General features: G+C 34.4%; 1 protein-coding gene across 3 annotated transcripts in view; it reads right to left on the bottom strand.

The window, feature by feature from the left end:
- Positions 1-426: 426 nt before the first annotated feature.
- The window catches only part of FIE (Transducin/WD40 repeat-like superfamily protein), a 116,077-nt gene continuing 103,036 nt past the window's right edge, over positions 427-13,467 (bottom strand). Inside the window, exons 10-13 of one of the 3 annotated variants that reach the window (XM_089825677.1) lie at positions 1,933-2,029; positions 1,118-1,181; positions 917-976; positions 427-724 (exon numbers count right to left, since the gene is read on the bottom strand). In XM_089825677.1, coding sequence (XP_089681803.1) covers positions 667-724; positions 917-976; positions 1,118-1,181; positions 1,933-2,029 — 279 coding nt within the window. In that variant the 3' untranslated portion in view covers positions 427-666. Of the gene's footprint in view, positions 725-916; positions 977-1,117; positions 1,182-1,932; positions 2,044-13,467 lie in introns of all 3 variants that reach the window. The other 2 variants (XR_016363897.1, XM_089825679.1) reach the window with 2 other exon arrangements.

Here is a 13,467-nt window from a genome sequence, read left to right as displayed (position 1 = left end):
GCGAGCAAGGAGTTAGCTAATAAATCAAACCCACAACCAAGAAAAATTGTTATGGAGGTGTGTTTTTATAGCACCTGCCATTATGTGTATTATAACCTTTTGCTCATTAATCAAAATGTTGCAGGTGTAAAATAGTGTAGCCTGTGTTGGATATTATAAGTTTAGTGTTAAATTAAAAGGGAAGTTTTTAACATCTTTATGGTCATCAATCTCAAGATCAACTACTACTAAGCACTCAAGCTTACTGAAAGACTTCATCGTTCCTACAAGTGCTATAATATCATGGACATTGTGGATTAAAACACCCAACCTCTATGAATATAGTTATGAATGTGTGGGCACAGGGGTAGGGGGAGGCTGGGAGGGGAGGTGTGGGGAGGCATATTTCATATTCCTCCTCAAGCAAGGGCATATAATTTCTCACTCTTTTCTTAACTAATTCTGAGTCGGTCTGACTCAGCTTTATAAAGATACCACTATAATTTATTTCTTTTACAGTCGAAGAAAGAGCAAAAGACTATAGTAGTGTTGAATTTCTCTTTGCAAAAATAAAACATTCAAAATTACGAACACCATTACAATTCCTCACAGCATCAACCAGGAAATTATTTTTTGTCAAATTCTCACACACTTTAAAATATATTTTTGTTCACAGAAATGGACACTCTACTGAACCACATCCCAGCGCCATATGCTACCATCTTCACAACAGCAAAGGATGATACTGTCCTCACAAAAGAAAACAGGCAATAATTAGTTCACCGCTAATTTGAAGGTTGGTTTTGTCTAGTGGCATTAACAAAAATCCAAACAGAATTCATTCAAAAAAGAATGTGAAAAATTAAGTTAATGCAAGAAAAGACATCTACAATTAGGTTTTCCAATCCCATTTCAGGAAATCGGTAGAGCAGCAGACCTTCCATCGTAGGAAATAGCAGTCTGTCTAATAGGAGATTTGCACTGATTATGTGATAACCTGTTTAATGCATGCCAAACACTACCAACATAAATAAGATATATCGTCCATTTTATCTATTAATATGTCAAAATGATATTTAGTTCTACCAGAACTATATTCATGATTTGATAGAAAGAAATTTCTAGTTGACAATTTAACCTAGTAATCAAATTAGGAGGGCTTGACTGTAATTCCCAGACATAGATCTTTCCTTCCCTGTTGCCTGATACAAGAAAATATGCCATTTCAGTCAATTCAAATTTATACAGGTGATACAAGCAGACATTAAAAGGGAAGCAACAATGGAAAACACTGAAAATGTACAATTAAATCTAGTAATAAAGTATGAAATAAGATAGGTTACTGAAAAGCAATATGAAGCTATCTTAATTCTTCAAGCTCGAGTTCCTAATTTCTACGAAGATAGACGTGGACGTATGAAAAGGACAAGCTAAATAAGTAGTAGTAATCTGTGGAATTTAACTAATTGGACAAGTGGGCTTACTGCGAAGAAAGACCTATCATCATATATGAGACGGTATAGTTTTGAACCCCTTTACTATGGATATTGTTATAATTTCAAATGGCAAAACAAAGCAGGAAAAAAAAAATCACTGAAAAGCCTTTTAAAGTATCGATAGCTGGTAAGCATTTACATTTCATAAAATAAGGAAAAGAAAATCATATTCTGCAGTGTAACAAAAAGCATGGAATTATCCACAAAAACATGTAAATTATAGGCATTTGCCATTTATATTAAATTTCTTTAAAAAGATGGCTAATGCTTTTAGACTATCCTACAAATTCATCAATCTATTTTTTAAATTTCAAGACAATAACGAGTTAAGATTAGCTCCTCAAGAATCCCTTGCAAAGAAGAGATCAACGATTATTTTTTTCAAGAAAACCGAAGTATAAAAATTGCCCAGAAAGTATGAAGGGAGTTAAACAACTCTCAAGATGGAAAACCTTACCAACTGCAATTGAATTGTAATGGAAATCACATGAGAACTTGATAAACCAAATGTCACATTCTGGCACTGGATACTTCTGCAGGATGTCCACAACTCCCTACCACCAACAATCTATATCAGTATATCCTGTGAGTTCAATTAGCCTAAATATGGAAATTACATACGTCTTGTAGAATCAACTTTTTTCAACCATGCAATATCCGTACAACTTGTGGATTCTATTGGTATAAAATTATTTTATTGATTTGTGCAATCAATAGAAAATAAATAAAGCATACCTTAGATCATACATTATTCCAGACTAATGTTACATAGTACTCAGCCCCTGTACCTTACACCCCCTTGTACCCCCAGGCTGGCACAAGTTTGGACACAAATGAATTTTAAAATTGTAAAATTTAAAAACAAATAATACAAAAACTATCTTGAAAATAAAACCTGAAAAGTGGCATACAAATACAAAATACACTCCTGCCTATCACTAAAAGATTACCAAAACTCATTGTTTGTCATTGCTCAATGTTAGTTTTTCTTTTAGGATTCAAGGATAGGGAAGGCATGTTTAATAGATGCTTTAAGGAAAATCGTCATTCAAGACACGTTATTTTCATGTCTGTAAAAGCCTTCAAATTTGTTTTAAACTTTGAAAAAAAAAATCTAAGAGGAATTGATTATAGCTTTCCAAATTGCTACATTTTTTTTGAGAAGCATAGGATTTCATGTTTCTTATTGTTATTCATTTTTTGAGTAGCATAGAATTACATTCATTCTTATTGTTACCTTATTGTTATTTTCTGTTTCCCTATAGTAATATATCCTAAGTTTACATTTTCTTTTCCATTTTTCTTGATATTTGCAAAGTTCCCTGAAGACACATATCCACTTTTTCCCAAAAGGGGACACCTTGTGAATGGAAACCAAACATCCACTGCTCTTCTACTCACCAACACACCATTTTCCTTTTCTGGAATCTATGGATACACAGTACACGCACTCTACAAGGGGAATGTTTGTCAGAAATGTCAATGGCTTGTCAGCTGTCCCCAAATCCCTAATGCACAATCAGCATTTAAAAGTACAATAAATAAAAAAATTAAAATAATAAAACCATTGTCTATTTCAATTTTTGTGTAAACTCTGATCTATTGTGTGATCCTCCCAAGGCTTCTGAACATTTTTAAAAAAATCATTATTACTTCTTGTTCAAGCCTTCAAACACACTTCTAAAACTTGTTCTAACTTATAAATCTTCTGTTTTTACTTTTTATTGCTTTTGGCATTACAAGAATTGTTTTTATTGTTTTTTGCAAGCGCAATCTACTATGTGTTAGCTCAAATGTATTTGGAATCATCAAATTATTGCATCAAGATTATTGTTTTTTATAGTCATATTGTCATCTTATGTTGTATCCATTTCCATTATCAAGATCAAAACAGATTCTTTCAATGTCAAAAATGATCTTGTTTTGGACAATGAAATTGTAATTGAATCAGTTGTGGGCAGCCAAACTCCAACACAGCCAAAAACAATTCAACTGGGAGAACGTTGAAATCTGACTGCCTTTTTCAAGTTGTCAGTAACAATATGCCACGGGCCTATTTAACAAGAAAAATCATGTGCACTAGTTTACAAGAATACTTGACACTATCTCTGATTTAGGCGGAAGTCACACATGAAAATAGAACATATGCCCAGATAGTTGGAATGGATTACAAGGATTGCCAGACACCTTTTACATACCCTTGGTAAAGGGATTAGACCTTATTTCAAACTCACCCTTGAGGAGAGGGCTAATTTGATCAAATCATTTCAAGTAGACATCACCACATCAATGGTTTGTTGAATACCACCAGGTTCAGAACCTTCAAGTAGACTAAATTTAATTTGAACTTCCGTCATTTGAAGTGAGCGTAGAGGAATCACGAGGAAACTGGAAAGCTACAGGTTCATCATTGCCAAATCTAACCAAGATATATTCAATGTGCAAACAAGGGAGGTTGTAGATAAAGTCATTGACAGTTTCTATTTTGTAATGCTTTACATGTTGCTTGATCTCCTTTGTACAAGAATATGCTCAAGAAGATCACAAAACTGATCCTGATCATGCAGGTTCTTAGAGAGATTAGAATAAGAACAGGTCTCTTGTGAAAAAGTAACTTCGAAATTAAGAGTGGAGGAGAGGAAGGTCAAATGGATAACACATGGCGGCAATATAATCATAGATGAGCAGATGCTTATTAGACAATGTCCACTCACCAACATTATAGTTTTAAGCACTAATGGACCTTATTTCTTGAGCGCAATTGATTGATGACGAAAAACCAAGATTGGGTTTTAACTTATATCTAAGAGAAGCCATCAAGGAAGGCAGTCCTCAAAATGTACTGCAGGGTTACTGATGGAACATATATTTGTAGTGTAGCACGTAAATTTATTCCATATACATACAAGCACATCGATCGGCCCCTTGTACGTAAGCTGTAATCTATGTTACCACATTCATCCCTCGTGGCCTAAGATCCCGGCCAAAAGTCTGGTCTAGATAAAGACCCACAAGTTTTTCAAGAAACCTGTTAGAAGAACCCGGGCCAAATTTTGGAATTTGTGCTGTGACTTCTGGATTCAATGGCAGGACTTGGGCTGAATTAGGCCAAAAACATGTTTTTTTTTTTTTTAAAGTTTATTTTGTCTATTTCAGTCAATTCGACCCACCAACCCTAGAATAGACCACTAAAGAGGCCAAAAAGGTAAAACATGCATCATTCATGCATTTTTGAATGAAAAAGAAAATTTCTTGCCTCTATTGCTTAACTTTCTTGTTCGGTTGTCAATGCTCAAGGAGTGTTGAAAGGTGATTTTTGCATGTTCTAAGATGGTTTGTGAGTTATTTGTATGTGGTTGCAAGTGCTGAGAACTCCTCAGTGACATCGGAGGGAAAGATTTCAACAAAAGAGGTAGGTTATTGTTGATTTTGTTTGTTTCTCAAAAAAAAAATTGCATTTTTTTGACAAAATGAAATAAACTCTAGAGTTTTAGACTATTATTTTATTTTGTTCATTTTGGTTTTTGGCCTTTATGTTGTTTATGGATTCATAGAATAGCAAGTGCTTCTAGCACTAGGAACTCCTGGTTCGAAACTGACCAAGCTCTCCACTATGGAAATATTTGGAAACGGTTCAGCAAATGCCAAGTGGAGTGTGATATCCCATTTTGATATATAATAATAAATAAGTATTATATATTATTAAAAAAGATTAATAATGTAGATAAATTGAAAAATATAAATTATATATATATATACCATAAATATTATCATATAACTATACATGTATATAATAAATATATTTACTTCTATATATATTAGATATTAAAATACTATATTATTGAATGTAAATAATTAATATACATACACATAAATCAACTATTGACAAATATATCTTAATTACTTATTAATAGTATTATTAATTACAAGGAATATGATTTATATAATTTATAATCATATTTAATATAATAATAAATAATATAGTTATCTTATTAATATATTTAATTTTAATAATGAAAGGACATGTCACTTGGAGATGCACACACACACACACACATATATATATAGGATATAGAAGGCATTGAAAAGGATATCAAGAAGGGAAAAAATAAAATATACGCACAATTAGGGTTGAAAGTCTAATGGCCTGAAACGGGTCACTACATGGAGGTGGTTAACTTTAGATTTGGAGTCATTGCAAAGGGGAATATAGTAGCTCTTATAGTGGAGTGAAAGCACATTTGTATTTTATCCCTCAAAAAGGCATCAAGTTTTGTCCAAGCAAGCCAAGTGTTGAAGGGCATCCTTCACCTAAAACTCGTCTTACAACTCATTTTGAATTGAAATATATTGAAAAGAAAAGACAAGCAGATAAAGCCGCTGGGAATCCAATTGTTCATCCTTTGAAAATATTAAAAGTAAAAAAGCATCAAAGGCCTCTGTCTCGATGGCAAAATTTTCCACTTCCAATGAACACCCTACAAAGGGTCATCCATTCTTGCGTGTTCCTCAAGAGTCGATGACAAATAAGAGAGCAAAGGATCAGAAATGTCATTTCACAATGAGGCTAGAGGCATTGGCGAGCAAGACATAGCAAGATGCATATGTGCCAATGGATTGGCATTTAATGTTGTTCACTTATCGTATCATCAAAAAAAAGTGAGATCAATTAATGAAGCTCCAATGGAGTTCAAGGACCTAGATTATGAGAAGGCATGCACCTCTTTGTTGGACAAAAATGAAAAATGAAGCCCATTAGGGATTCATGGATCGAAATAGGTGTCCATACTATCTGATGGATGGAAAGATGCACGAAATCACCCTTTGACTAAATGTTATTGCAATGTCAACGAGAGGTGCAATGTTTTTGAGAGCAATGGATTATGAAGGGGGAGTGAAGGATTCATTGCAAACATTCTCATCCAAGTCTTTGAGCAACCTTTCCCTGAAAATCTTGTTTAGGTAATAATAGACAATGCCAAAAATGTAGGGTTTTTGGACACCTTTTGTTGTCCACTCACTCAACCTAATGCTGTCAAAAAATGGCAAGAAAATTGAGTGGATCAAACAAATGTATGAAGATGCCCAGAAGATCCAAATAGTCATCACGAACTACCATATGTCGCAAGCCATATTAGACAATTTTTGAATTTAGTAAACTTACCACATTTTTAATTTTAGTTTTGATTTTGAAATAGTTTGTTGAGACTCATTTTGCCTCTAATACTATTGTTATGAGATGCCTTGTGAAGGTTAACCAAACATTGTCTATAATGGTAACCAATGCTAATTGGAGTGCTAAGTTACCGGTGCTGATTTTGATGCTGATGCGTGGATGCATGGAATCTTTTTTTTTTTTTTGGTATTTGGGATGCATTTAGGTGTGTCCATATATATATGTACTAAAATTTATGTATACAAAGAAATGCAAGAAATATACCAAAATAAACCATTCCATAGCATGATGCTTCACCATTGATAGTTCAACTTCAAATTCACTAATCAAATTCAGTCATTCAGAATCATACGGATTCTCAAAAAATCCACATTCTCATCATCATCAATTAAATACATGCTAAAATTGACATCTAAAAGGCGTTTTGGCTGTGGGTGCTTTCTAGATGGGCCTGGCTGCTTCCTGGATTCTCCTAGGAAGCACATCCTAGCTGTGTGGATTCTTGCCGGATGAGCTGCAGTGCATCCACCAAGAACCCACAGTCCCAGGATGCGCTTTCAGTGAGAATCCATGCAGCATCCTAATGCACCCAAGCATCCAGACGCATTAGAACCAGCATCAGGTCATTTCAGCAAAGAATCGACAACTAAGTTGGAGTGTATGGAGGCAATCTAGTAGTACAAGGGCAGTCGTCATTAAGGCAATGATACTAGATGATTCTTGGAGGAATCATGTTAAGTACCTCATGAGATTCACTAAGCCTATATTGAGCATGATCCAATACACTAACGTGGATCGACCCTTGGGGTCAGATGATGGCATGTACTCCATGATTCAAGACATATCAACTTAAATGACAACTTAATAAAGTATTAAAATGATTTTAATGGAGTTTGATGAAAATTAATGAAGTCATTTTAATTTAAAAGGGGATAATAAAGAGACAAAGAAAAGGAATTCCAACAGACAGGCAGCGACAAGCCGAAGGGTCATTTAGATGTTCTAAAAAAGAATATGGAGTCTCATTTTGATTATGCTTGGTTAATGATTTTTGTTCCTCTTTGAGAACTCAGGAAGCTTTGCCTTTCAGATTTGTAAGCCTAAGGACAAAAACCTTAAGGGAACTTTTGGTGGATTGGATGGAAACCCATTTCATCTTTGGAGATGGATTAGCCACAAAGTTCACAACTGGGCAATGTTATAATCTAAAGATAGTGTTGAAGCCATTTCATATCTGATCTGAAAGTAAGATTGTCATCGTTTTTCTTCCAATCTACTATTGGACATTTATAATTTTTCAATAAAATTCATTGCATGAATATAAGTTAGCTTGATGCAAATTGTTCGATTAAAAGTTTACGCGGAATATTTGGGCAAATAAAATTGAAAGAAAAATCCTAGCAGGACATTATAGTGGTATCAGAGTTTGTTATTCTGCCATCCTGTGAGGTTTTATGAGTAACAGAAGTGCAGATGAGCAAATAGGCAAAGCCTCTATTAGAGACGAATTTGTAAGGTTTTAAGTTGTTTCTATCGAAGATTGTAGCTGCGATAGAGATCTTTATCTTTGATTTTGCTATATGTTGAAAAAGGGACAAAAACCTCCATACTGCGTCAACAGCTAGAGAAAATATTTATCAAGATATTTTCATCATATTAAGTGAGCACAATGTGGCATTCAATGTCACACTCTAAATATTTGACATTTATTATGGAGAGTCATGCGACTTGTGAAGAGTCATGCATTTGGAGATATGAATAGACTTGTTTTTTAAAACTGAACAGACCTTCGGTTGTGATATGAAGAATCTCTCAATTCTGTGTGTGTGTGTGTGATTTCTTTGTATATAAAGTTCAAAAGTATTATACTTGAATTTTTATTATTAATAAAAGAGACATTGTTTTTGGTGTGGAAGGATTTTTCCCTCTAGTTGGAGAGTTTACCCAGGATAAAGTCAATGTGTCTTTTGTACCTATTTTGTTCTGCATTTGTTTATTGCTGTTTATCATTATTTCTGGGTTAAACTTCACAGTTTCAGAATTATTATTTCTTGTTTATGTTTCTGATTGGAAAATAAAAAATATTAATATTTGCACATTATAAGTTCATGCAGAGATTTGTACTTTTCTTCAGTTTGAAACAAGAAGAATATAGTCTGAATTTTATAATTCCATGTTTTATCTGGAAATTTTGATGGGTGATATCGTAAAGATAGTCATTAAAATTTGTTAAAAGAATTATGAAAAAACTCTGTCATGTCAGCCTGAGACTCAAAGGTATTTGATTAACCATGAACATTTGCATTGGCAGTAACTGATAAAAAAAGGATTCTTGAGATGCAATGGTTTCTGACCCTGTGACTTCATGGGAGACAGAATTGTCTGGGTAGCACATTGAAAACATTGGTATAAATGTCGTGACTAATACTGTGTGCCATTTCATATTTCAAAAACTATCAAAGGAGGCACCATGATCTCTGCTAAGGCGTTTATCTAGCATAATTCCATACTCTAAGCATTGTAAATCTTGTGGCTGTCCAACATCATTTATCCTGGAGGTGAAGGTGCGTCTGTAGACAGCATGTAGTTCTTACAGACAATAATGTATGTATGAAAACTGCGAAAATAGGAAATTCTGGCATTCGATTCATAGAGCTTTGTCTACTACCACGAGCCTATCTTCCTACTAGCATGAGGAGTTAGAGTTACATAGTGATTGAAACAAGTGCGCAGACTTTCGTTGATTCATTCTAGACTGGCAATCAGGTTGTGCATATTCATATTTCAGAATGTCTCCTTGGGTGGCATAGAAGACAAACCCGACAGAAATCTGTAGCAATCTGTTAAGAAAGGGTTGTGACGTTTCCTCTTCTAACATTGGCAAAACACGAGCTTGGTCTATGAGTGGAATCTGGTAGTTCCATATGGAGTTCCTCTGTTACAGTGTCGACGGGTCTGTGACTCATAAATCAAGAGCATAAGCAAAATTGCGTGTAGTTGAATTTTTCAGGAGGCATTGCTAATACTCTTTGAACCCAAGCTTAAAGCATAGTTCCAAAATTCATGGCTTTCAAGTGACAGGACAATATTTAACCTAATGGCTACCGTCATCCTCTATCTCATGTTCATTTGGCACCATTGCGACATCGGGAAGAACTGGGAAGTGAGAGTAGACTGCTTAAACCAAACTTGTGAGCAATCTGTTTGAGTGAGTCTCAAGAATTCGTTGGACTCTGAGAATCGATGTTTGATGAATGAAATGGGACATTCAATCCTTCCTGAATGTTGCTCATAGGTGGCAACTAGCAGCAGAAAGCTGAATGGTTGTTACAGCTATAGGTTATTATTTGATGTTCGTAAATCTCACATAGACATAAAGGTGCATACTATATTTGACTTGTTGAATAAATCTCTGAGTGGCCTTAAATGTCTGTACAAGGTAGTGAATGCAAACCAGTCCCGTTCTTCAGAAATCATGTTACTATATTGTCTGAATATTAAGTTGTGCATATCCTTCTGAACAATTTTCAGAGTATTATCCAACATTTGGAAATATGCAACCAATTTTAAGCTTATTCACCAAACAGCTTGTGTGATTTCTGTATGATACTGAATTGGAATGTTAGTACCACCTAGTAAACTCAACGGTTATCACAATTACTGGTGTTTGACAGTGAATGTTCATTTCCAGATGTCCCCTGTTTTTTACGATATTACAGTCTCTGTTGAACATTACAAACAAATTTATAAACCTCTGTAAATTCCAGAGTATTGTTGAAGAAATCTTACAATGATAAAGCGATCTTTCTATTAATAATTCAGGGAATTAGTAGTCACTCATTGGATCTGCTGGAGGAAAACATCTGAGGTTTTGTAGATCTTTAAATACAAGACTGCTGAAGCTTGATAATATTTGGTGAAATCCAGTTTGGAAAAAACAAGATAGAGAAATGGCAGATCAGAAAAGTGGGCTCTTCTCAAAGGAATTCAATAATACATTTAATGGCAATCAACTAAGGGACTTGCAGAAAGAAAAAGTAGGAAATTGGCTCTATGTAATTGGATTACAATTGGAGTACATGAAATTTTCAATGTTATTCTCTCGAAGTTGAAGGAATTAGAAACAGATTTGTCCAAAGTAGTCCAGTCAGATTGGAGGCTTCTGAATTGGGCTATGCACCCCTCAATGCTTGCTTTGGTCCAGCACAAGTTAGTGGAACATCTTTGTGAAGAGGTGAGACTTGCAGTTGCTTCTTGTCGCAGTGAGATCATAAGTATAACAGCTCCTTTAGCACCCTATAATGATGACAATCTGAAAAAAGGTCCTACACTGATTATGGAGAGTCTACATGGATTTCATGATGTCAAAACCCCTATTTTTGATGAGAGGGCTATTTTAGATATAATGGCAAAAATCAGATCATTTATCATCATGTTGAATCTCAAATGTGATAATTTATCATTCAAAAGTGTCATATTGAAATCAAGAAGCATCATCCAGATTCCAAACAATGTGAGGGCATGTATGCAAACCATTAGGTCCTTGATCTTAGATGAGGAATATATGCAAGTGGTTGCAATCAGACTTATTGGCTATCGTTATTTGGAGGAAGGAACATGTTGAACCACCTATTGCTTGTGGGTTCTCCAAAAGATTGGTTGAGCATAAAATCAAAGGTTCAAGGAATAGATGACTAAAGATGAACATCTCTTATTGGGCATGATGAAAGCACAAAAGATGATGGTTTCCAATCAGCTAAGGTTAATAACATAGAGGAAGAATCAATTGCTACTAGTAAGGGGTATTCGAAACTCTTTGTTGGTAATTTGCAGATCATTACTGATAAAACAGGTGAAGAGAATAACTTATTGGATGAATACATATATGATCATAAAATTGTCCCATTAAAGCTTTATGAAGAGTGCATGCCATCATCTAGTGAGAAGTTGAGTTTGATAATGTTTCCACGGTTGATAACCAATCGAAGAATTTGACATACAATAGCTCATGTGCCTTGAATGAATTTGACCAAAATCCTTTAGCATTGCAAGATTTGAAGGACAAATTATTGGTCACAGAGGAGAGAGTTGTGCAAGTATTAACAAGGAAAATGAATCTCACAAATAACTTGAGGATATTACTTGGAAAAATCAAATTGAAGAGAGATAGGAGAGTTGCAAGTGAAGTTACTAGTACTCAATTACACACTATCAAAGAAGCTTTTGAAATGATGAAATTAGATTGGTTGCCAGTGCTAATGGATAGGGATCTTGCTATCAAGTTTGCAGAAGACAAGGAAAGAGGGTGGATGAGCTTTGTCACTTAAGTTGGACTCATTAAGTCATAGACCCTATTGATTATTTAATACATGTACTAGTTCAATCAATCTATATAAAACATTATTATTACTAATCAATGAATCATTAACTCAATACTCTATCATTTAAATCAATAATCAATACATATTAAAATAATAGAAAACAATAATGTTATCAATAATCAATATAATCAGATAAGAATTATAGCATATTATCTATGAATAGATCAATATTAAAAGAATTATTATGTAAATCAATAATCAATATAATAGAAACTAATTTATATCGAATCAATTTTTTTATAAATATTTCAATAATCAATATGACTGATATTGAAATAGTTATCAATTAATACAACTTTAATATAATGTATTAATACTATACATTGACAATATTAATCAATGTGAGGTTATAGCACATAACCAATCGAGCAATGCTAAAGGGGCCATGTCATATCATTATTTGATTGCATATATCCCTTCGACCCAAAAGCATTAGACATCGAACAATGGAATAAAAATATCTGGCACTCACTTGATGTAGAATCAGTGTCACAAGACTCGATGAGTCTAGCAAGGACTCGACCAGTCTCGAGGTGAGCTAAGCAAAACGAGGCAAACTGCCTCAAGACTCGAACTCGGCTGACTCCTAGCCAAGTCTTCCCTGACTTGCCGAATGAGCTGACTCGCCGAGTCCTATCAGCCTAACTTGACCAGCAGACAGTGTCCAGAAAAGACAAAAAAAAAAAAAAAAAAATTATGATTTTTGGGTATGTTAAGTAAGACCTAAAAAGGTCATTCCATCACTTGCAAACACAAAGAATAGGGAAAGAAGAGTTGGGTGAAAAGTATTGGCGTTTTGGGATCTAACAGTGGCGATGGCAGTGAAGGAGGCTAGAGCATGATGAGACCCAGTGCAAGACCCTAAGGCCGAGAGTAATGGATTTGACTCTGATGATGAGGATTATGAGGATGAGTATGAGGATGAGGATGATCATGATAAGCATGTCACTGAGGTTCAACCTCAAACACGGGGAGAAAGGATGGCTCTAGAGTCTTCCATGAGGTACCTATCTTAGGTGTACTCGTAGGAAGACATAGGCTACTATAAGCCTTTCTTTTGATATATGTTTTGAACTTTTGATTCCATGGATTGCATATTCCATGCATATTGTAGACATTTGATAGTTACACTATATTTCAGATTTCTATTATGTTATTCAGTTTAACTTTTAAGTAATTTCTTTCAAAAATTTGCATTTATACTTACGTGATCTATGAAAAGTAGTATATGTGTGCAAAGTAGCTTCTATTTATCTCAATTATTGTGTATTTGATGTTAATTGGCTAAATGATGCATAAAAGAAAACTTAAGATCCTTAAAAATCTTTGAATTTCATGAGTTTTTTAATTTGCCGAGTTCAGCTATCAAGACTGAGTCCGAGCCGAGTCTGAAGTTGGTAACACTGTGTAGAATACATCACAAAAAATGAAAAAC

Source organism: Cupressus sempervirens, chromosome 4, assembly GCF_028749045.1.
Source record: "Cupressus sempervirens isolate cs-2001-9-10 chromosome 4, ASM2874904v1, whole genome shotgun sequence".
Taxonomy (NCBI): domain Eukaryota; kingdom Viridiplantae; phylum Streptophyta; class Pinopsida; order Cupressales; family Cupressaceae; genus Cupressus; species Cupressus sempervirens.
The sequence above is the reverse complement of the archived record's forward strand: the minus strand, read 5'-3'. Positions and strand labels throughout refer to the sequence as shown.